This window comes from Tamandua tetradactyla, chromosome 11, assembly GCF_023851605.1.
Source record: "Tamandua tetradactyla isolate mTamTet1 chromosome 11, mTamTet1.pri, whole genome shotgun sequence".
Lineage (NCBI taxonomy): Eukaryota > Metazoa > Chordata > Mammalia > Pilosa > Myrmecophagidae > Tamandua > Tamandua tetradactyla.
In genome coordinates this window covers 75,945,470-75,970,486 of record NC_135337.1, presented here as the reverse complement: position 1 = coordinate 75,970,486, position 25,017 = coordinate 75,945,470, and the positions used below count along the sequence as shown (strand labels likewise).

At 42.5% G+C, this 25,017-nt stretch overlaps 1 protein-coding gene across 4 annotated transcripts in view; it reads left to right on the top strand.

Moving 5' to 3' along the window:
* LOC143650329 (long-chain-fatty-acid--CoA ligase ACSBG2-like) overlaps nucleotides 1–25,017 on the top strand; it is a 68,064-nt gene that overhangs the window by 16,424 nt on the left and 26,623 nt on the right. For all 4 annotated transcript variants that reach the window (XM_077120976.1, XM_077120974.1, XM_077120977.1 and 1 more), the window contains 3 exons: nucleotides 11,727–11,827; nucleotides 21,092–21,321; nucleotides 23,979–24,067. In XM_077120976.1, coding sequence (XP_076977091.1) covers nucleotides 11,731–11,827; nucleotides 21,092–21,321; nucleotides 23,979–24,067 — 416 coding nt within the window. In that variant the 5' untranslated portion in view covers nucleotides 11,727–11,730. The remainder of the gene's footprint in view (nucleotides 1–11,726; nucleotides 11,828–21,091; nucleotides 21,322–23,978; nucleotides 24,068–25,017) is intronic.

The following is a 25,017-nucleotide window of genomic DNA, read 5'->3' as shown; positions in this document are numbered from 1 at the left end:
ACTTTGCTATTATTAAGTAAAACATTTGATATAGCTTTCTGGTAGATATCCTTTATTAAGTGAAGGAAATATATTCCATTTCTTATTGTTAAGGGCTTTTCACCTGAAACAGGTATTTCATTGCATTCTATCTTGGGGAGATTATATGATTTTTCCCTCTTCTTCCAATAGATGCACAATCCACACTGATAGACTTTGAATGAACAATTTTTTTGTGCATTCTTACCATAAACCCTACTTGACCTTGATTTTTTCAATTGTGAAACACACCATACATATAAAATAAAACTTATCTGTACAGTTTAAAGAATAACAGTAAATGCTTGTGGATCAATTACCCGCTTTATGAAATAAGATATTATTAGTATATAAGAAGTCCTCTATATATCCCGCCTTTATCCCATGTTTCTCCCACTCCTAAAAGAAGAAAACCACTTTCCTGGATTTCTTATTGATCCATCTTATTGTTTTTCCTTATGGTTTTACCTCCTAAATAAATTATTATTTAGTGTTGCCTGTTTATGAACATTATATAAATGAAATCCCATTATGACCTGCTTCTTTCTTATGATGGCTGGGGGATGCATCCAAGGTTTTGTGTTTTTTCCTTCATTTTCAACACTGTATAGTGTTCTGAAATTGATTTAGGCTTTCTCTTGTTGATGGACGTTTGGGCTGTTTCCAATCTGGTCTTTTGGGAAACATTGCTTTCTTGAACATCCCTTCTCCTGGCTCCTGGGACAAAGAATTTCTCTTGGGTATATACCTGGAAGTGGAAACACCAGATCAGGGGTTTGCATTTGTTTACTCTGAACAATTAATGCCACACTCTTCCAAAGTGGATGTGCCATTTCTTTGCTTCAGCAGTAAATGAGAGGTCCCACCCACATTTGGACAAACTTTTGCATCTCTAGTGGAGGTGAAGTGACATTGCATGATAGTTTTCCCCCATGTGCGCTTCTCTGATGACCAGAGTGCCCGAACGTCTTCTTGTGTGTTTCCAGGCCATTTGTGCTTGCTCTTCCGTGAACTTCATGTTCATGCCTTCCGCCCATTCTTCTATCAGGTTATCTTGTTATATTCTGGATATCAGTGCTTTCTTGAGATATAAACATGGTGTGTTAGTTTGAGGCTGTTATGTACCCTAGAAAAGGCCACCCTCTTTGCCTCCGTTCCTGCGAATGTAGACCTATTGTAGGCGGAACCTTTTGATTAGGTTATTTCAACTGAGATGCGATCCATCCCATTCAAGGTGGATCTTAATTCTTTTGCTGGAGCCCTTTATAAGAGGACAAAGCAGGTACAGAAGCTAAGAGATGAAGTGGAGAGAAGCTCACGGAAAAAGGCCCGGAGGAGTTGAGAGACGAGGACACACCCACAGAAGCTGAGAGAGGAAAGCTGCCGAAGCCAGAAACTGAAAGCCATGAAACCGGGGAGTGAAGGACCAGCAGACACTGGCCACGTGCCTCCCGTGTAACAGAGGTATCCCAGACGCCAGCAGCCTGCCTTCAGAATCCAGGTATCATCCTGCTGATGACTTGATTGGATGATTTCATGGCCCAAGAACTGTAAATTTCCAAGCTAATAAATCCCCACTGTTAAAAGCTAACCCATTTCAGGGATACTGCGCTTTGTCAGCTCTGGCAAACCCAAACACCTGGGCAATACCTTACCCTCGTCAGCAACTTCTCTGGATGTTCTAACTCTTTTTTTTTTTTTTTTTTTTTTTTTTTTAAAGAGGGAGGAAGGGAAGGAAAGACAGAGAGAAGGAAGGAAGGATGGAAGGAAGGAAGGGAGGAAGAAAGGGAAACATCTTTAAACATTTTCTTGTTTTTTATTGTATTTTGTTTGTTTGTTTGTTTTTTACATGGGCTGGGGCCGGGAATCGAACCGAGGTCCTCCGGCATAGCAGGCAAGCACTTTGCCCGCTGAGCCACCGCGGCCCGCCAGGATGTTCTAACTCTTGATAAACAGACGTTGTTAATCTGATCAAGATTCTTTTTTTCCTGCATGTCTGTATTTGACATTGGCCTGGCTAAAGACCCATGTTGCCTCCACTTACTGAGGAATGATGAGCTGACTTTGGTATCAACGAAACAGAATTAGACCCCCAAGGCAAGCTCACCTAGCTGTGTCGGAGCATCCTCATTTCTAAAATGTGAATAACGGTAGTTCCTACCTCTGGGTCTTTGTGAAAATTAGATGAATGAGTACGTGCAGACTTTTAGAATAATTCCTGGTACACTATATATTCTTTGCTCTTATGGCCCTGCTTTGTCTTAGCCAGGTGTTCTAGTTTGCTAGCTACCGAATGCTATACAAGAATCAGAATGGCTTTTCAAAGGGGGAATTTATTAAGTTGCAAGTCCACAGTTCTAAGGCTGCGGAAATGTCCCAACTTAAGCAAGGCTATAGAAATGTCCAATCTAAGGCATCCAGGGAAAGAAACCTTGATTCAGAGTTTCTCTCTCAACTGGCAAGGCACATGGAAAACATGGCAACATCTGTTGGCTTTCTCTCCAGGCTTCTTGTTTCATGAAGCTCCCCTGGGGGTGTATTCTTTCATCTCCAAAGGTCTCTGGCTGCATGGGCTCTCCTGGTTCTCATGTCTCTAAAAGGGACTCTCTCCAAAATGCTTCCTCTTTTAAAGGATTCCAGTAAAGTAATCAAGACCCGCGTGGAATGGGTGGGGAGTCACATCTCCCTCTAATCCACTTAATACCCACCCACAATTAGATGCATCCCATCTCCATGATGCACATTAATCAAATTCCCAACACACATGCTGAATAGGGTTGAAGAGAACTGGCTACTTCCACAAAATTGGATTAGGATTAGGTGTTGGCTTTTCTAGGGTCCATAATCCTTTCAAACCAGTGCACCAAAATTTAAGTGTTGTCGGTTCACCTGAATCCTCCCAACCCAAAGAGCACACAGTAAACTGTGTCTCTTTGAAGAGGTACTCTGTACAGAAGAAAGACTCTAATTATGTTTGTAGATTCTAACTGCAACATCTTGTCCAGGCTGCCTCAATATTGGCACTAGTGATATGGGCTGATGATTCCTTGGTGGGGCAGGGGGCCATGCTGGGCTTTGCAGGATGTCAGCAGCATCCCTGGCCTCCGCCCACTAGATGCCAGGAACAACCTCTGAGTTATGACAACCCAAAACATCTCCAGTCCCTGTGAAGTGTCCCCTGGAAGGACAGAATGGCCCCTGGTTGAGAACTACAGTTCTAGCCGATCAAGCTATCGAGCCACATATTCATTTAACCAATATGGGCTGAGCCCCTTCTGTGTTTGCCCTGCGCTGTGCATTGGGGATTAGAATGATCGACAAGGTAGTCATGCAGAAAAACATCCAAATTCCGAAATGAGAGCAACACAATAGAGGCGCAGTGGCAGAATTCTCGCCTGCCATGCTGGAGACCCGGGTTCGATTCCCAGAGCCTGCCCATGCAAAAAAAAAAAAAAAGATTCCAAAATGAGAGCTGTGCAAAGTAGAGGGTGGATTGGGAGCGGGGTGGGGGAGGCCATGACAGGAGCTGAAGTTGGGGGTAAATTGATAGACGGGGACTGGAGAGAACAGAGTTTCAGGCAGAGGGGACAGGGCAAGCAAAGGCCCTGCCGAGGGGAAGGGGTTTGGAGTATGCGGGGCATGGAGGGGAGATCCAAGTTGCTGGAGCTAACCTTGTATTCCAGGCCCCTTTGGCTCCAGCCACATGGTGCACTTCTGCCCTCTGAACCCACTTCACTGGTTCCCAACCCCTCACCTCTGAACCTACAGCTTCCTCTGCCTGGAACACTCCTCCCAATAGATATTCCCATCCTTCAGGGCCCAATTCAAATGTCACCTCCTCCAGGAAGTCAGCCCTGATTACCCCACCATTTTTTCTCTCACGGCAACCGGTCTTGTCCTCTCCATTGCCGTCATTACTGTTGGAATTTATCTTTGCACGTTCCATGTCTGTTTGTCTCGCAGGGGGTGGGCCTTGTCCATCTTGTTCTCCAGCACCTACAGTGGTTCCTGGCACACAGTAGGTGCTCAGAAAACAACCCCAGCCTGGAGAACTCTCCAAGGGGAAGAGGGGGGCTGAGACCCAGCACAGAGTCCTCCCCTCCTGCCATGCTGGTGTGCAAAGAAGTTTGTTGGTGGCGTTGAAGCTTGAGAGAGACCAGAGCAGACTCCCTCAAGGGTGCAGGAGAGCTTGGGTTTTAAGGTCTGTGGCTGACCTCTCACCTCTGCTTGCATTTTCCCATTCTCAGGGGGTGTTGGGGATTGAATCATGTCCCCACAAAAGGCATGCTCAAGTCTTAATCCCCCAGCCCTGGGGGCATGAACCTTTGTAAATAGGACCTTTGGAGATGTTATGAGATAAGGTGTGCCTGCACCTGATATGGCCAAAGTCCTTACAAACAAAGGAAATTAGACACAGAAGTAGAATCCAGAAATCAGAAGTCAAGGAGTGAGGTAAATCATCATGTGATGGATGCAAGCCAAGGAGCCCCAAGGAGTCTGGCAAGTCAGCACTGCCGGATGCTGTAGGGTCTGGGAATATGGGTGACCTTGCCCCTTTATCTGAGGCGTCTGACCTCCCCAAACTGTGCAACAATAAACTTCTTTGTTTAAGCAACCTCCACGTGGGTAATTGCGTTATGAGCCCCAAGTGAGGGGAGTCCTCACCTTTTACCATATTTCATCCATTTTGCTTGTGCCAAGCCGCTTACTCGCCCCGACTGGCAACCCCACTGGTTAATGAGCAGCTTTCCACTCCCTGAGGCTGCCACATATCTCACCCCAAACCCACAGCTGGTCCCACCTGATATGCGCCAGCCACACCCCCACCACCCAAGGGCCCCCACCCCCAGTCCCTCTCCTTTCTCGTGCAAGTTTGCTTTGAATGAACCAATCCTTGGCTCCCGTGGAAAATCTGTTAACCTCCACCCCCACCCCCGTGTATCCCATCACACCCCTGCCCCACCGGTGGCCACACCCCTCTGTCCCTGGGACCTGTGAGTAACTGAGTCTCTTCTTTTTTGCAACTTTTTATTGTAAAGTATAATATATATACAAAGCAAAGAAAGAAGAAAGCAATAATTTTCAAAGCACACTTCAACAAGTAGTTACAGAAGATCCCAGAATGTGTCATGGGCTGCTATTCCAGTATCTCAGAATTTTCCTTCTAGCTGCTCCAAAACGCCGGACGCTAGAAGGAATACTAATGTAGTAATTCAGCAGTCATACTCATTTGTTAAACCCCATTTTCTCTGTTATACCTCCTCTTTCTCCTTAAATCCTTCTCCCAATCTATAGGGATCTTTGGGCAACGTGCATTTTGATTTTTCCATGTTGAGAAGGGGTGTCCACACTAAAGGTCAGGGGGATGTAATTAACTGATAATCCTGGAGAGGCTGGTTCCTCTGAGATTCAGGATTTATCTGACCTAGGAACCCTCTGGGAATAAGAGGTTCCAGGAAGGCAAATCTAGTGCATGAAACCTTTATAGAGTCTCAGTTCGAGCCCTAGGTGTTCTTAAGAGTCAACAGGAGTGATGTTGGTTGGGGTCTAGCAAACCATGGCAATTGGCACTGTCTAACTGAAGCTTGCATAAGAGCAGCCTCCAGAATAGCCTCTTGATTCCATTTGATCTCTCTTGGCCACTGATGCCTTATTTGATTACCCTTCTTTTCCCCCTTCTGATCAGGAAGGCATTGTCAGTCTCATGGTGCCAGGGCCAAAGATAAATAATATTTTAATGCAATATTTTAAAAACCAAAATGAATGCAAGCTGCAAAAATCAGAATGACTGCAAAAGGAGTGCCAAAAAATCCAGGAGGAACAAAGTAGCAGTATTTTAAATCAGAATAGGCAGCTGTCTGGTGGTTTATAATCTTGTGTGATTGTGCAAAGGGAACAATTATTTCCGGTAGGCTTCAACCCCCGGTTTCCGGACCCTCACATCTGTTGGGTCCGTCCCAGTGTGGGTTTATGAGGAAGACATCAGCTTGTGAACAGATTGCGCTTTATGCATCGACATGTTTGATGACTGAGGTTTTTTGGTGACATTTTTTAGTTTGCGATGACATGTACACAACATAAAACTTGCCATTTTAACCATTTTTTTAAGTGTACAATTCAGTGGCATTCATTTCTCCTGCAGCGTTGTGCCACCATCGCCGCCTTCCACTTGCAAAACTTTTTCCTTCACCCAAAACAGGAACTGCACCCATTAAGCGATAACTCCCCATTCTTTCGCCCCACCAGCCCCTGGCAACCTCTCCTCTACCATCTGTCACTGTGAATTTGTTTATTCTAGATATTTCATAGAAGTAAAATCAGACAAATATATGTGCTTTTGTGTCTGGCTTCTCTCACTGAGCATCGTGTTTTCCATGGCATGTATCAGAACTCCATTCTTTTTCATGGCTGCACAATATTCCTTTGTTTGTTGATCTGCTCATCTGTCAATGGATATGTGGGTGGTTTCTACCATTTGGCGATTGTGGATAGTATTGAGTGAAGCTTCTGTGAACTTTTTCCACTTCAGTCCAAAATATGGGAGGATATTTGCTAAGGGTATTTAGGACACAGTTTGCCTTTTGCCTTAGTTTTGGCTCAGCCTAGCACTGGTATTTCAACATAAGTAATGTCAGTCCCTATTCCAAGTGCCAGGAAGAGTCAACCTTGGAAGAAAAGACACCCAGTTTCTATCCTCCTGTAGCTTACATTCTAGTAAAGAAAGAGACAGTAATCAAGCAAGCAAAAATAGAATGTATTGGATTGTAGGGAATGACAGGAGGAAAACTATAAAGCAGGAAACTAGGGGCATTGAGGGTTGTGGTGTGGTTCTTGAATGGGTACAATGTCCCTGAGATGACATTTACAGGAAGTGTTAGCAGCAATGTGTCAATGTGAAAGAAAGAGTGGCTGAGGCAGAGGCACAGACTATGCAAAGGTCCTGGGGCAGGATGGTGCCTGGTATTTTGGAGAATCAGCTAGGTGGCCTGTGTGGCTGCCAGGAGGTGGCAAGGGAAGTGGGAGCCATGGAGGGTGGTAGGCAGAGGAGAAATAAGACCTGACTGGCATTTCCTTTAATTTTCATTTTTTCAACTTTTCATCATGGACATTTTCAAACACACACAAAATACATATTGCGAACCTCCATGTACCCATTGCTCAGCTTATCAGAGCCGGATGATTTTACAGCAAATTCCTAGCAGCGTGTTATTTTGTGTGTGAATACTTTCATGACACAACGACAAAACCGTGACCTCAGGTGAAACCCTGAGCCGTCATTTCTTTGCATCATCTGACGTCCAGTCAGAGCTCAGCTGTCCCTGGTTGCTTCGTGAATGTTGGAATTAGGATCCCGGCAGTGCCCACACATTGCATTAGGCTGATGGGACCCACACTTGAGAGGAGCTCTCAGCCTTGTGGGAGGGAGCCCTGGGCCAAGGCAGCTGCACTCGTCCAGGATAGCAGTGGGAGGGACCAATTTTGAAGGCTGAGCTGATGGAAACTGCTGATGGATAAGCTGTGGGGGAAGAGTGAGGGGAGGGAGAGAGAAGGAGAGGGAAAGGGAAAGAGAGGGAGAGGAAGAGAGAGGAAGGGGAGGGAGCACAAGAAAGAAGAGAGGGAGAGGAGAGAAGAGAAAAAGAAGAGGCACAGAGAAGACAGAAAAGAGAGAAGGGAGGGTGGGAAAGGAAGTAAGGAAGAAGGAGAGAAGGAGTGGTAGGAAGAGGGAAGGAAGGAAAGGGGAAGGGAGAGGGAGGGTGGGGGGAGCGGGTGGACAAGGGTGAGTCAAGGGTAACCCCAACATTCTTAGCCAGATACAGTTCCTTGTTTGCTGGGCTGCATTTTTACAGGCAGGTTTGTGACTTCCGTGTAAGGAAGGATTTTAAAGGCTGGGCTGTGTTTGGCGGCTTGCTTTGTTGCCAGTTGATCAACTTTTGTGTGTGGGTGCTCCAAGGAGACTCGTTGGTATCCATTTTATGATATACCTGTTTTCCTTGAAATACAAAAACAGTTTTTGCTAGTCTAGAGCCCGAAGGATGTCACGGGATTTTATTTGCCTGTGGATTTATTGTGAGTTTTTGCCTGCTGTGTCCATTCACATTCATGGATAGAACCGTGTAAAGTTCATAGAATACAACTGAAAATCTAGAATTGGGAATGACTGTTGGGTTCTGGCATCAAGCTTACAGTTTATCATGAGCAAAATAATATCCAGAAACCACTGAAAAAGCCACTCTCAATCAATGTAGGCCAATTTTTAAAATACTTTTTACTGTAAATTATATCTACAAAGTGAGAAAGAAAAAAGCAATGATTTTCAAAGCACACGTCAACAAGTAGTTACAGATTTCACGGTTGTTATGGGTTAACACTCCACTATCTCAGATTGTTCCTTCTAGCTGCTCCAAAACACTGGAGGCTAGAAGGAATATTAATATAGCAATTCAGCAGCCATACTCGTTTGTTAAATCCCATTTTCTCTGTTACACCTCCTCCTTCTCCCAATCTATAGGGATTTGGGGCACTATCCATCCCAATTTTCATGTTGAGAAGGGGTGTCCACACTAAAGGACAGGGGGATGGAATTAACTGATAATCCTAGAAAGGCTGGTTCCTCTGAGATTCAGGATTTATCTGACCTAGGAACCCTCTGGGAATAAGAGGTTCCAGGAAGGCAAATCTAGTGCATGAAACCTTTATAGAGTCTCAGTTTGAGCCCTAGGTGTTCTTAAGACTCAACAGCAGTGATGTTGGTTGGTGTTTAGCAAATCATGGCAATTAGCACTGTCTAACTGAAGCTTGCATAAGAGTAGCCTCCAGAATAGCCTCTTGACTCTTTGATCTCTCTTGGCCACTGATACCTTATTTTATCACACTTCTTTTCCCCCTTTGGGTCAGGAAAGCCTCATGATGCCAGGGCCAGGCTTATTCCCAGGAGTCACGTAAATCAACAGTTTTTGCCCCCAGAGAACCGTTGGCAAGTTCTGGAGACATTTGTCCATGGGAACAAACTAATATATTAGATATATGGTTATCATTAAATGGTTGGTGGGGGGGTGCAGGCCACGGTGGCTCAGCAGGTAAGAATGCTTGCCTGCCAAGCCTGAGGACCTGGGTTCAATTCCCGATGCCTGCCCATATAAAAAAAATAATAATAAAATAAAATAAAATAAAATAAAATGGTTAGGGGGGTTTGATTAAATAAACGTGTGGCAATGGGGAATCTTGCTTCATTAAATTCACAAGCTCAGTAAAAGAGTTATCTAAACATTTACATAACTATTCATTATTTTATGTGAACGTTTAGAAAAATATTGTTTAATAGATTCATAGGATTAACAAATTGGGAATCAAATGAAGATTAAGAATGACCATTGTTCCTGATCACGCACTAAAGTTCTCAGATTGTAAAGAGTTTGGATTATGAGGGTATAAGGATTTGGGGTAGCCGAGACCCACCACTGACCCTCACAAATGGGTTCAAAGATACATGATTTTAAGTTTGATTACTGACACTTGCTCTCCAAAGGAGTTGCCTTGATCTTTTTGGGGGGTGGGGGCATGGGCAGTTTCTGGGAATCAAACCCAGGTCTCTGACATGGCAGGTGAGAACTCGCCACTGAGCCACCATTGCCTGCCCTCTATTGGTTTTTACTGCCATGTATGAGAGTGTTCATTTCCCTAAATCATCACTAAAGTATTATTAATCTTTTTGCTCTTAGTCAATCTGATTAGTGAAAATTGCAACAGAATATTCTCTATTATATTTCTCTCCTAACTGAGATTGTGCATGTTTTCCTGCTTTAAAAAGTCATTTTTACCTTGTTTTCAGAAAACTGCTTATTCATATCCTTTGTCCATTTTTCTTGTTGGGTTTCTGGACTTTTTCTTATTGATTCATCAGAGCTTTTTACATATTAAGGAAATCAGGCCTTTATCTGTCAGCTGCAGTGCCTAAATTTTTTATTTGTTTGTTGTTTATCTTTTGATTCTATTTATGCTATTCTTTTTTTTCAATCTGCTAAATTTATTTTAACATTTGTTCCCCCTTTTATTTACTTATTTTTAATCCATATGTTTTACGCATCTGTCTATAAGGTAGATAAAAGGAGCATCAAACACAAGGTTTTCACAATCACACAATCACATTGCGAAAATGATATCATTATACAGTCATCTTCAAGAAACATGGCTACTGGAACACAGCTCTATTTTCATTTTCTTTTCAGGTAGTTCCCTCCAGCCTCTCCATTACATCTTGACTAACAAGGTGAAACCTATTTAATGCATAAGAATAACCTCCAGGATAACCTCTCGACTCTGTTTGGAATCTCTCAGCTATTGACACTTTATTTTGTCTCATTTCTCTCTTCCCCCTTTTGGTCAAGAAGGTTTTCTCAATCCCTTGATGCTGAGTCCCAGCTCATTCTAGGATTTCTGTTCCATGTTGCCAGGAAGGTCAACACCGCTGGGAGTCATGTCCCACATAGAGAGAGGAAGGGCAGTGAGTTTGCTTGTTGTGTTGGCTGAGAGAGAGAGGCCACATCTGAGCAACAGAAGAGGTTCTCTGGGGGTGACTCTGAGGTCTAATTTTAAGTAGGCTTTGCCTATCCTTTGTGGGGATAACCTTCATATGAACAAACCCCAAGATTGTGGCTTGGACTATTGCTTTGGTTGTCCCTACTGCTTATGTGAATATCAGGAATTCTCCATATGGGGAAGTTGAATTTTCCCCCTTTCTCACCATTCCCCCAAGGGGACTTTGCAAATATTGTTTTATTGACTGTTCAAATCACTCTGGGATTTATTGGGGCGTCACTCTGGACAAACCTACAAAATCTCATGCTCTACTCATGGTTGCATGTACTTATGGTGTTCAATTAAACTGTCCACATAAGTTATATTAGGAAATGCACTAGTCAAAATATAAATTTTGTACCAAATAAACATTTTTTGCTTTAGTCTCACACATAAGTTAAAGTTTTAAAATATGGATTACCATCTATTTTCAACACCCTGCAGTATTAACATTCCTTTGTTCTTCCTCATGCAAAAACATTTTTAAATTTGTCCATGTAGTCACTATCATACACTCTAGGCATTACTAGATTATACCATCTCAGTCTTTATCATCTATCTTTGCTTCTGATTTCATTTGTTCCCCCAAGCCTCCTCCCTCTATCATTCTCACACTCAGCATTCTAACATTATTGTATCAGTTAGGTAGTATTGTGCTATCCATTTCTGAATTTTTACAATCAGTCCTGTTGCCTATGTATGCTATTCTTTGCCATGTAGAAAATTAAAAAAAAAAATTATGTAGGAAGATTTACCACTTTTTCTTTTATGCCCATTGTGGGTTTTCACTTTATACTATCTTTAAGGCAAGCAGATTAGAGCACAGAAGATAAATAAGTAACCCCCACGAGACTTCAAAATCTTTTTCTCCCACAGGGTTACATCTAGACCTGGGCATTATATTCTGGTCATATACAAGACTCTTCTAGAAACTCTTAGGTTGAAAACCCTCTGGATTTTACATTTGCCTTAAGATCTGCCATACAGAACTCTTTCCTCTCCTCCTCGGCCCAGGACAGGCATGGCTAATCAATCCCAGGATTCTAGGCAGAAACAGCAGATCTATAGTAGCTGGCCTTGGACACGCAGCCTCCCTACCAGCCCTGCTAAGCTGCCCGCCCTTTGCCTTTCAGTGCCATGAAGAATGGTCTCTGTGGACCTGGAAGGGCTAAAACTCCAACCACTCAAGGAGAGGAAATGGAAGACCTCGAAGGAGACATGAATAAAACAAAAGGTAAGCTATTCTGGAGGGTGGGTGAGACACAGGGACAAGCATTGACCTGACACAGCCTGGACTCAGAGATTGATGACACAGCCATTCTCTGCCTGAGGATGGCTGAACCTTTGGGTTTCTACCCCTGCTCAGGTGCATAGGAGATTGTGTGGGCTCTAGAGTTGGACCCCTTCCATTTAGGGCTGTGTGATGCTTTAGGATGAGATGCTTAATCCTTCAAAGCCATCTGGCCTCCTCTGTAATATGGGGCTGAGGATAATATCCCCTCTCCGTTAGGTTGGTGAGCCCCATACAGGGCAAGGCTTGGGAGCCACATGCGGTTACAACAGCAACGATGATGTAATTATGTCGTGACCATGTTGCTACAGGAACTAAACTCCACAGGCCTCCTGGGTTCATAGGATGTCTCCAGTCCCTTGCACGGCCGGTTTGTCGTGGTTTCCCAGGGTCGTTGTAATGACGTACTGCAGGCTGGTTAGCCTGCAGTACCAGGCAGGGCCAGGCTTTCTCTGAACTCTGGAGCGTTCTGGTGGCAGCTGGCCAGCAAGCTAGAGCACAATCTCTGCCTCCATCACTTGGCCAACCCTCTCTGTCTCCCACTCCTTCCGAATTTCCTCTGCTTATAAGAGCTGCGGTCACATGGGTGAAGACCCACCCTGGCTCTGCTTGGCTTCATCTTTTTTTTTTTTTATAAACTTTTATTTATTTTTTTTTACATGGGCAGGCACTGGGAAATGAACCCAGATCTCTGGCATGGCAGGCAAGAACTCTGCCTGCTGAGCCATCGTGGCCCACCCTGTTTGGCTTCATCTTAACAGGGTCTGCAAAGATGCTATTTACAAATGAGTTCCTGTCCCCAGGCCTGGCATTTGGACCTTGTCCTTGCCTTGGTTTTAGGGGGATGTGATTCGATCCATAATGTGGATGGAAGGATGTCAAGAAGGAAAAAGTGATGATTTTCAAAATCTTGTTTTGGTCATTAAAATGTCCCCACTATATTAGAGAGGCTGGAGGTACCTGAAAATGTGGAGCTGTGTTCCAGTAGCCTTGATTCTTGAAGATCATTGTATAATGATACAGCTTTTGCAATGTGACTATGCGATTGTGAAGACCTTGTGTCTGATGCTCTTTTTATCTATGGTATGGACAAATGAGTAAAAAGTACGGATAAATAAACAAATAATGGGGGAACAAAGGTTAAAATAAATTGAGTAGATTGAAATACTAATAATCAATGAGAGGAAAGGGTAAGGGGTATGGGATATATGAGTTTTTTCCTTTTTCTTTCTTATTTCTTTTGCTGGAGAGATGCAAATGTTCAAAAAAAATGATCGTGGTGATGAATACACAACTGTGATGACATTGTGAGCCATTGATTGTATACCACGTATAGAATGTTTGTATATTTGTTTGTTAAGATTTACAATAAAATATATATATATATATATATATATATATATATATATATATTTTTTTTTTTTTTTGCATGGGCAGGCACTGGGAAATGAAGCTGGGCCTCTGGCATGACAGGCGAGAACTCTGCCTGCTGAGCCACTGTGGGTCACACAATAAAAATATTTTTAAAAATGTCCCAAAGAGGGTCCAACTGAAACCCTCCACATTCTTCTCCTTTTGAAAGCTTCTTCCTTTCCCCTTGCTTCTGGCTGAAGACCCAGGAAGGAGGGTGGAGGGTTAACGGGCTGCTCCCATTTCCCAGATATTCTGCTCCTCCATGTGTTATAAATTGATGCTGATTCTCCTTGTGGGGGAACTGATGGAGCCCATGAACTAACCTTCCCTTGAGGCAGGTCTTGCCTCTTCTCTTGGAACTCTCAGCATTTGCTTTTGAGTTTATCATCCCAGAGGTCTGCTTGCCTCTGGCTGAAAGCCATTTGGAACCCATCCATGAGTTCCTTATGCAGCCGAAGAGCATCCCATGGTTGATAGCTGTGCAGTTTCCTCCCAAAATGGACATTTGCAGCTACCACCTCACCAGAGGATGAATTTCAGTCTAATGCACTTTTTCTGGGTTGAATTGTATGTCCCCCCCAACGGCATGGTGCAGTCTTAAGACCCAGCACCTGTAAGTTGGACCTTACTTGGAAATAGGTCCTTGCATGTGGAATTAGTTAAGTTAAAATAGGTCCAATGCATGACTTAGTCCCGTATGGCTGGTGTCCTTATGAGAGGAGGAAATTTGGGTACAGGTGGGCACAGGGGAGGACGTTACATGACCACGGAGGCAGAGATCGGGCAAGCCAAGAAATGCCAAGGATGCTGACATCTTGATTTCGGACTTCTGGTCTCCAAGAAACAATGCGTTTCTGTTGTTTTAAACTATAGTTTGTGGTACTTGGTTATAGCCGCCCCAGAAAATTAAGACAACCCAAGGATCATATATCCAGCTCCAGGAGGATCTCTTGAATCTTCTCACACGTGGCCCAGGTTTGAGAGGCATGCTAGCTTTGTAGGGCTGCTGGAATAAAATGCTGTAAACATAGTGGCATAAGACAATAGGAATTTATTCTCTAAGTTCTGGAGGACGGAGGTCCAAACTTGAGGCACCCACATGGCCGTGCTTCCTCTGAAGGCTCTAGGGAAGAATCCTTCCTTACCTTTTCCAGCTTCTGGTGGCTCCTGGCCATTCGTGACATTGCTTGACCCTTTGGTTTCTGTCTCCATCTTCACACGGCCTTCTTCCTTCCTTGTGTCCCCTGTGTGTTTCCACAAAGCCTTCTACTCAGAATCCCGGTCACTGGATTGGGGTCCACCCTGAACCAGTGTGACCTCATTACACTGTATTACACCTGAAAAGACCTTATTTTCTAATGTCATAATCTGAATTTTGGGGGGACACGATTCAACCCAGTCCAGGGGTGATGAGGAAAACATGACACATCCACAATTCCCTTCTCGGCATCAACCCGCTCACATCCTCAAGGGAGGTGATAGAGAAAGGGTCAGAAATCTGGTTTCGGAGTCACTGCCGTGGCTAGTCCATTGTTGCTGGTAGTATTAGACTGGGCTGGGTTATGCTGCATAACATACAGCCCCCAAACCTCAGAGGGTTAGCATGGTAGGATTTTGCTTATTGCTTACATTATGTGTCTGGCATGGACTTCCTCCATTACCCTGGCTGGGCAATGAGGGATTAGAAACCACATGCTTCTTCTTAGAATTTCCACCTGCATGAAGCACGCATCAATCACATTTCATTGGCTGAAGCATGTGCAGTCCACTGCATGGAAATTTTGCCTAAAAAAAAAAAAACCCTACAAATAATATGGAATTCCAATTAATGATTCATATGCTGAAGGGTTTAGGGGGTGTCATAGTTTGTCAGGGTTGCTGTTACAAAATACCACAGGTTGGTTGGCATCAACAACAGGGATTTGTTGTCTCATGGTGCTGGTGGCTAGAAATCTGAAATCAGGGGGTCATCAGGACCAGGCTCAAAGGGGAGAACCTGTTCCCTGCCTCTCTTCTGGCTTCTGGTGGGTGCCCAGCAGTCCTTGGCACTCTCTTTGGTTTGTGGCATGACTCCATTTCTGCCTCCATCACATGGCTGTCTCTCTCTCTATCTGTCTCTGCCTTATTGTGTCTCAAGTTCCTCTGCTTATAAGGACAACTGTCAAATCTTTTTCTCAGGGTTCTCCCAAGAAACAGAACCAACAAGATGTATATTATCAGATTTGTTATGAGGAATTGGCTCATGCAACTGTGGGGGCTGACAAGCCAAATTGCATATGGCAGGTTGGAGGTGGGAAATTCCAGAAGGAATGAAGTGTTGGAATCTTTAGTTTAAGGAGCTCAGAAAGGAGAGGGATGTAGACTGAAGGCAGAATTCCTTTTGATTCTTGAAAACGACCGTAGTCTTCAGTTGTTTGGATGAGCCCCTTCCCCTCACATAGCTCAGGAAAATCTCCTTATGGTCAACTGATTGTAGATGCCAGTCCCATCTATGAAATAACCTCCAGAGTGACATCTAGGCCAGTGTTGCTGACCAAACAACTGGACGTCATAATCTGGCTATGTTGATACATAAAATTAACCACCAAAAAGGCTAAATGGATGGATGTGTGCAGCTTATTTTGAAATACATCAAAGAAATAAATAAAAGGGGGGTGATGGATGAATAGAGGATTGGATGGACAGATTTGTGATAAAGCAAATATAGAAAATGCTAGTGGTTTTGGAATCTAGGGAAGTTAGTGGGTTTTCATTATACCATCCTTTCAACTCTCTTGTATGCTTGAAAAATTTCATAATACATTGATAAGGGGGTAATGAAAAATAAATAAACAGAGGAAGCTTGAATGGACTAGCATTGCCCACATAAGTTTACCCAAGGAATAAACTTAATTCCTATTAATCCCCCAAGAAGGGATTAACTAGTAGACAGTTTTATATAATAATCATAAATCTATATATATGCTTTAAGGTTGTTTGGATCTGCAGGGACCCCAGGAAAACATGTTCTTAAACTTAATCCTTTCTTGTGGGTGGGACCCCATTGTAAGTAGGGCCTTTTGATGAGGTTGGATCAGTTAAGGTGGGGTTCAGCCCAACGAGGACAGGACTTCATCCTATTACTGGCATCCTTTATAAGAGAATAAAATCCAGACACAGAGAGAAAAAGCCACAGGGAGCAAGAGTCTTGTCATTGATGGAACCCAGAAGAGAAGGGAGAGGCCAGGAGATACCCCCATGTGGTTTGCCATGTGTCAGAGGAGCCCAGGATCGCCGGCAGCCAACTCCAGGTGGCCACGGATTTGGGGGATATAGCATCGCCTTGATGATGTCTTGATTTAGCCTCAAACCCACAAGCAAATAAATTCCCATTGTTTAAGATGACCCCATGGTATTTGATTGAGCAGCCCATGCTTTTTTTTGTGAAGTACCTGTGTTAAGGACCAAGTTCAACCTTCATTTTGAAACATTTAAGCATTTTAGATATCTTGAGGTTGACAGTGTGTGAGAAAGGGTAAAGCTTGTGAATTGACTAGTCTGTAGATATCTTTTTGTTATAATTAGTAGAACAGTAGCTTGGGCGTGGAGCTGTGAACCACCCCTGAGCAGTGCTGATCCACGTTTATTCATTAGGTTCCTGGTTGAAGGGCTGAAGTGCAAGAGGAGGCAGGTATACAGGTGTGTTCATATTTACATCTTGATGATAATCAAGATGCATACAGATATCTCCTTTGTCTATAAGAATACACTGTTAAAATTAAATTTTAAAATAATACATTGTTATATAGAAACATACTTAGTCTCCACCACCCCCATAGCTACTGTAACAAAGTAACAGGAAGTGGGTGGCTTAAAATAACAAAATGTATTGCCTTGTCCTTTTAGAGGTTCCAAGTCTGAAATCAAGGTGTTGGCAGGGCTTCGTTCCCTCTGAATATCACAGGGGAAAACAGCTCCTTGCCTCTTCCAGCCTCTGTGTTTGCCCCCCATCCTTGCCCTCCTTGATTTGCAGCATGTATCACCCAGTCTCTGCCTTTCCCATCGTCACACAGCCTTCTCCCTTCTGTCTGTCTGTGTTTTCTAAGGACACTTGTCAGTAGATTAAATCTGCCTGAATCCAGTGTGACCTCATTTTAACTATTTAACTAATTACCTCTGCAAAGACCCGATTTCCCAATAAAGTCACATGCACAGGTACCAGGAGTTGGGGTTCCATATATCTATTTTTAATAATTTCTTTTATTAAAGAAGTTGTAGGTTTACAGAGAAATCATGCAGAAAATACAGGGTCCCACGTAACCTCCTTCCCCCATTATATGCTTTGCATTAGGGTGGTAACTTTGTTACCATTGATGGAAGAATATTATTATGATTATGCTATTAACGATAGTCCATGACTTACATTAAAATTCACTGTTTGTGTTGTACTGGCGTATGTTTTTTTTATACGAGTTTTGTGCTGGTAACGTGCACAACCTAAAATTTCCCTTTAAACACTTATAATTTAGGGCTGCTAATTATGTTCACAAAGTTGCACTACCATCTCCACAATCCACTATCAAAACTCATATGGGAATGTCTTATCTCTCCCTCATTTTTTTTGCATGGGTAGGCACCGGGAATCGAACCCAGGTCCTTGGCATGGCAGGCGAGAACTCTACCTGCTGAGCCACCATGACCCACCCCACTATCAAAACTTGCCCATCATCCCCTAATAGAAACTCTTTACTGATTATTGACTCCCCATTCCCTGCCTGTACCCCAGCCACTGGTAGCCTGTGTTCTAGTTTCTGACTCTATGAATTTGCTTATTCTAATTATCTCATATCAGTGAGATCATACAATATGTGTCCTTTGGTGTCTGGCTTATTTCACTCACCATGATGTCTTTAAGGCTCACCCATGTTGTCACTGTCTCCTTTTTATGTCTGAATAATATTCCGTTGTATGGAGAGAATAAATTTTGTTTATCCATTCATCCATTGGTGGACACTTGGGTTAATCTACCATTTGATAATTGTGCATAATGCACCAGTGTGCAAATATCTTTCTGCACCTCTGCTTTCAAAACTTAGGGGTATACCTAGAAGTGGGATTGCTAAGGCATATGGTAATTCTATACTTAACTTTCTAAGGAGCCTTGAAACTTATTTCTGCAGTGGTTGCACCATTTTGCACTCCCACCAACATTGAGTGTTGCTGTTTCTCCACATCCTCTCCAACAGGATTAATAGTAGCCATTCTAGTGGGTGTGAAACGGTATCTCCTTGTTTTGATTTGCATTTCCTTAATGGCTAGTAATATGTTGAGTGTCTTTTCATGTGCTTTTTGGCCATGTATACTATCTCCCTTAGAGCAATGTCTGTTCAAGTCTTTTGACTTTGTTTTTTGTTGTGAATTTTTCAGGATTTTCTATATATAGGTTCATATCAGCAAATAGGGAAAGTTTCACTCCCCCCTTTCCAATTTGGATACCTTTTATTTCTTTTTCTTGCCTAATTGCTCTGGCAAGAACTTCCAGTAGAATGTTGAATAGCAGTGGTGACAGTGGATATCCTTGTCTTGTTCCTGATCTTAGAGGGAAAGCTTTTAGTCTTTCACTATTGAGTATGAAGTTGAGGAGTTTTCCCTCTTCTTCAATTTTTTGGAAGAGTTTGAGCAAGTTTCATGTTAATTTTTTTGGGAATGTTTGGTAAAATTCCCCTGTGAAGCCATCCAGTCCTGAGCTTTTCTTTGTTGGGAGTTGTTTTTTTTTGACTGATTCAGGATCTTCATTTGTTACCGGTCTGTTGAGGCTTTTTATTTGTTCCCAAGTTGGTGTAGGCAGTTAGTGTTTCTTTAGGAATTTGTCCATCTCATCTAGTTTATCTAATTTTTTAGTGTACAATTGTTTAGTGTATACCTTTATAAACATTACTACTGTAAGTAATGTCCCTCCCATTTTATTTCTGATTTAATTATTTGCATCCACTCTCTTTTTTTTCTTTGGTAATAGCCAAAAGTTTGTCAATTTTATTTTTTTAAAGAGCCAACTTTTAATTTCATTGATTCTATTTTTTTATTCTCTATTTTGTCTGTCTCCACATAATCTTTGCTAGTTGCCTTCTTTCTGCTTCCTTTGGGTTTAATTTGCTTTATTTTTCTAGGATCTCTAGTTATGTGATTAGGTATCTGATTTGAGATCTTTCTTCTTTTTTTTCGTGTAAGCATTTAAAGCTATAAATTTCCCTCTCAGCACTGCTTTTGCTACATCCCATACATTTTGGTCTGTTGTATTTTCATGTTCATTCACCTCGAGATATTTCTTAATTTCCCTTGTGACTTCTTCTTTGAACCAGCTGCTCTATTGTATTGCTTAAAGCAGGGAATCCTTTGCCCCAGGCTGTTTTAGACTGCCAGCTGCTTGCACCTGCAGGGCAAGTTGTGGGAGCACAAGTCGAGATGAGTTTACTAGTTCAGTCTTTCATGCTTCCACCCAATTGATTGGTGTCAAGATACAGGCATCCCAGTATATGCACAGGGCTTACCCCGTCTCCTGCCTAAACAGAGCAATGCACCTAAAATGGGAGGGCTAGTAGACTCCACATGTGCCAGGTAGGGGGTGGTGGAGGGGCTACAAGGGTACCACGGGCTTCTCTTACCATTTTCAAAGTTGCATTTTCTTGATTCAGCCCTAGTCTAGTTATGCAACCATTTAACTATTTCCTGGAATACTGAGGAAGAAATATCTGCCAGTTTTTGCTAGTTGTTCAAAGAGTCTATGGGGATTGGCTCCTGGGAGCATCTTATGCTACCATCTCGGTCCACTGCTGTTCGACATCTGTTTTGAGAGACACGATTCAACCCCATGACACATACTTTCTTGATTTTAGTGGTATATATCTGGTAATAAATTCTCCAAGAAGCATTATACTTATCATGCTCCATGGCTTTATGTCATGTTTGAAAATGGAACATGAAACGAATGCAGTATTTTAATGTAATTCTGCCAACCTCTTTACCTAGAAGTCTGTTATCATTTTTTTGTCATGTATGACATTTTTTGTCTCCAATCATGTTTACTTTTTGGTTCTCCTAATTAAGTTTGTTGTATCATATACTTGGTAATAAAAATATTGACTCTGAATGTGTAGGAAAGCCTGGTCCATAATTTCCATAATGTGTGGGAAAGCCTTACCCATGATTTATGATCTCAACACATAAAAATGTATGTTTAGCTATATATATATGCACAGAGGACCTAGAAGGACATGTCACGCTGTAAATTGTTTGAGATCATGGATGATGATCTTTGTGTCCTTGGCTTCTTGTGTTTGTCAGTTTTCTATAATGTACATCTTAATTTTAAAATGTTAAAAACTACTATTTAAAAAAAAGGTATTCATGTGATTGTGAAAACCTTGTGGCTGATGCTCCCTTTATCCAGGGTATGGACAGATGAGTAAAAAAAAGGACAAAAATAACTAAATAATGGGGGGGAGGGGGAGGGGTAAAAATAATTGGGTAGATTGCAATACCGGTGGTCGGTGAGATGGGGGTGGGGGTAAGGGATTAGGATATATGGGATTTTTCTTTTAATTTCTATTTTGGAGTGATGAAAGTGTTCTAAAAATGAGCATGGTGATGAATGTACAGCTATGTGATGATTAAAATAACTGAATGTGGTGGTGAACTGTGTGACGATACTGTGAGCCTTGGATTGTGTACTTTGGATGGATTGTATTCTGTGTGAGTATATCTCAATAAAATTGCACTTTAAAAAAGGCATTAAATAACCGTGGTGACTGTTGGCAGCTGCTTCCCAGCTGTGGACAACACATCGTGATGGAGAAGTTCTTCTGAGGTTATCGAAGCATGGGCCCGGCCATGAGACCCCGATGACCATTCCTGAATTTTTTCGGGAGTCAGTCAGCCGATTCGGGATGTATCCAGCCCTTGCATCAAAGAACAATGAAGAATGGGATTTTCTGAATTTCAACCAGTACTATGAGGCTTGTCGGAAGGCTGCAAAAGCCATGATCAAGGTAAATGATCGTTCATTCATTCATCATTTATTCAGAATAGATAAAACCTACCTATGTACATATGGCAAAAATCCACAAGGCAACAAAGGATACAAAAGATAACCTTGTATTTTTCTCTCCAATCCTTGACCCTCAGCCACCCAGTTCTCCTCCATAAAAGAAGCCTCTATTGTCAGTTTTGTGTGTGTGTCCTTTGGGAATAAATTATGGGTATAGATCATATATTTTTATATATGCAATTTTTAAAGACATAGTAGCATACCATACCTGTTATCTGCAGCTTGCTCTGTTCCCTTAACAGAATATCTCTATGTGTTATTCAGCTATTGCTGCTTAACAAATTGCCCCCAAAACCTTTAAGTTTATCTCACAGTTTCTGTGGGTCAGGAATCCAGGGCTTAGCAGGGTGTTTCTGGCTCAGGGGCTCTCATAAGGTTGCAGGTAAAGCTGTCCACCAGAGTTGCATCTCTAAAGGCTTGGCAGAGACAGAAAGATGTGCTCCCAAAAGCTCATTCAGGTGATTGGCTTTTGGCAGGAGGCCTCAGCTCCTCACCGTATGGGCTTTTCATGGGGCGGCTTGGGTGTCCTTGCAACATGGGGGTTGGTTTCTTCCAGAATAAGTGATCCAAAAGAGAAAGTGTGACCAAGATGGGAAACATGGTATCTTCTAGAACTTAATCTCTGCCATGTCTGGCATGTCCTGTTGGTCACAGAGACCAACCCTGATGCAACAAGGGTGAAGATTATACAAGAGCACAAATATACGGAAGTGAGACTCAATGGGGCCCATTTTGGTAGATTTTTCAAGAGTGGCATTTTTTTAAAAAAATCCACATTATTTTCAATGGCTGCAAATATGGATGTAACAAAATTGATGTAAGTTGTTTGCAGCCTTTGTTGCCACAAATGATGCTCCAGTGTACCTCCTTTGTAGAATGAATTCCTACAAAGGTGTTGTCACCATCTAAGCACTTAATGTATAAAAAAAAGACCTGTTTACCTCTATCCTTGCCAATTAATCTTGGCCAGTTTGATAGGTGTGATAGGCAGAATTCTAAGATGGGTCTCATAATTCACAACCTCAGGGTGTGCTCATCCTGTATGATCCTTTGTAGATGTTGCTAAAGTTTTTAATCAGTTGACTTTGCGTTCTGGGTGGGCCTGACCTAATCAGGCAAACCACTAAAAGATTCTCTGGCTGGTCTGGAAGAAGCCAACTGCAGTCTTGTGGAGAGGGCCATGTGGACAGGAATGGTGGGTGGCTGCTGGGAGTTGAGTGCAATCCCCAGCTGACAGCAAGCAAGACCATGGGGCCTCAGTCATACAACCATAAAGAACTAAATTCTACCAACCACCCCATGAGCATGGAAGAGGATTCCAAGCCCCCAGTGAAACCACAGCCAGCCAACATCATGACTGCAAACGTGTAAGTCCCTGAGCAGAGAGTCCAGTTAAACTGTCCCAACTCCTGACCCACAGAAACTAAGTTAATAAATGTGCATTATTTTAAGTCACTTAAGTTTGTGTTACATGTAATGCAATGATGGGTGACTAATACAATAGGCAACTCCTATTGTAAAAAGTGGTTAATTTATGGGAAATCTGATCACGTTTTGACTTAGACCTGAATTCGTCTCTTCCCTCCTCTGGTCTTCATTGACAGGCAATGCAAGGTCACAGTTATGGCCATCCGCTTGGGCTGGTTTTCTTCTTGGCTGCTCTGCCCTGATACCCACGCTGTGGTGGGTTTGTCTCTCCTGACAGATATCCCCTTTACCCGTGTCCTTAGTCCCTTCTCCCAAATCTCAGGAATCCAATCAGAAATAAGTTGCTTATTTACACATTGATAAAGACATTCCCTGTCTACAATGAAGACACCCTTTTTGTCAGTAAGGAGAAACACTATTTAGACTGTATATGTGTTACTAGAATAAAAATAAAAGAAGACCAACCACTGGGTTGTACACCACAAACAGTGAACTCTAACATAAACCATGGGCTATAGTTAATAGCACAATTATGGTAATATTCTCTCATCAGTGATAACAGAGGTGCTACACTAATGCAAAGTGTTAATAATAGGGGAGATAGATGGGTATTCTGTCTTTTATTCATGATTTTTCTGCAAACTTACAACTGCTCTAAAAAGAGAAAAAGAAAAACACTTGGCATCTCAGCATGAAGCACCAGCAGGCAGATGCCTTCCAAATGCTTATGTTTTCCCCACAGAACAGCAGGTCATTTCCAACCTCGGAAGGCTAAAAGAGCCAGAAAAAATAGGGGCTTCCCCTGGGTGTGTTCACTCCCCCAAATGAGTGTCATTTTCGTGTCCAAACTTCTTGATTCTTCATCAACCATTTTCAGACAAAGCTGCACCTTCAAGGGTGCAATCTATTGCCACAGCATAATATCACGCTTTGAATGGCTTTTAATGAAAAGCAAAGTTAAATAACTGGGGTGCTCCATAGATGGAGAGAGACTAGCCTCCCATATTCATAAAATCATCACACCCAAGATTTTAGGCTCAACACCAGCTTCCTTCCATGTAATTATGTGCAGTTTTTTTGCATTTGCTTTGACACAACTCAATGATCCGACCACAGCCAGAAGAAAAATCATGCCACGTCTTTGTTTTCTGTTTATTTTTTCCTTCCCAGCTGGGCTTGGAGCGTTTCCGAGGAGTTGGCATCCTGGGGTTTAACTCAGCTGAGTGGTTGATTGCTGCACTTGGTGCCATCTTTGCAGGGTAAGACCACTGGCATGGTTCATTGTGAATGTTGACAAGCCGGTACTCTGGGCCTGGCAGCCCTGAGCTGGTTCGGACTGAGATGGAGACAGGAATTTCGGATGAAACCCCAGGTCAGCAGGCAAGATAGACACTGAACAAATCATTCTGATCATGGGTCATTTGTAGCAACATCCCTTAGACTAGAGCTTTAGACTTCTTTTTGCTTCAGCTGTAGAATTTTTTCAGAAAAACAATGACCAAGATAATGTCTAGAGATTTCTGATTATGTGCCAAGCATTGGGATCCCTGTTTGTGTGTAAGTGTGATCCCATAAGAAACAGATCAAAGGGGAGAAATCCTTCTGGCTGTCACTGGGAATTGGGTAGGGGCTGGTGTGTAAATAGCAGGTGTCAAAATATTTATAGCTGTAAGTTTACAGCTGGGCTTATTAAAGATAGTGATGACAAATACCAAATATTACTTACTAGTTCCTTACCCATATCATTTCATTGAATCCTTACAGTAGGTCTAAACAGCACATACTATTATTATCCCAGATAATAATGACGGTGTTAATAGTGGGAGGCCTGAAAAGGGTAACTGGCTTCCCAGAATCACTCGGCAGTTGAGTGGAAGAGCCTAAGACCCTATCTCGGGTTGTCTGACTCAAAATAATAATAACAGCAAAAAAAAACAATCATGAGGAGTTGAGGGGGAACAACTAGAAATATTAACGCTGGTTATATCTGAGCACTGAGACTAAGGACATGCTAATATTTTATCATTTTCAACTTCCTAATTGTTCTGTATATATTGTCCCTACCTTATGGTAAACTGGAATAAACCATAATGAAGGATTTATTTCTGCATGAATAAACCTTGAAGACATCATGTTGAGGGAAATGAATCACACTCAAAGGAATGGATATTGTATGAGTGCACTTATATGAAACAGATAGAGTATGCAA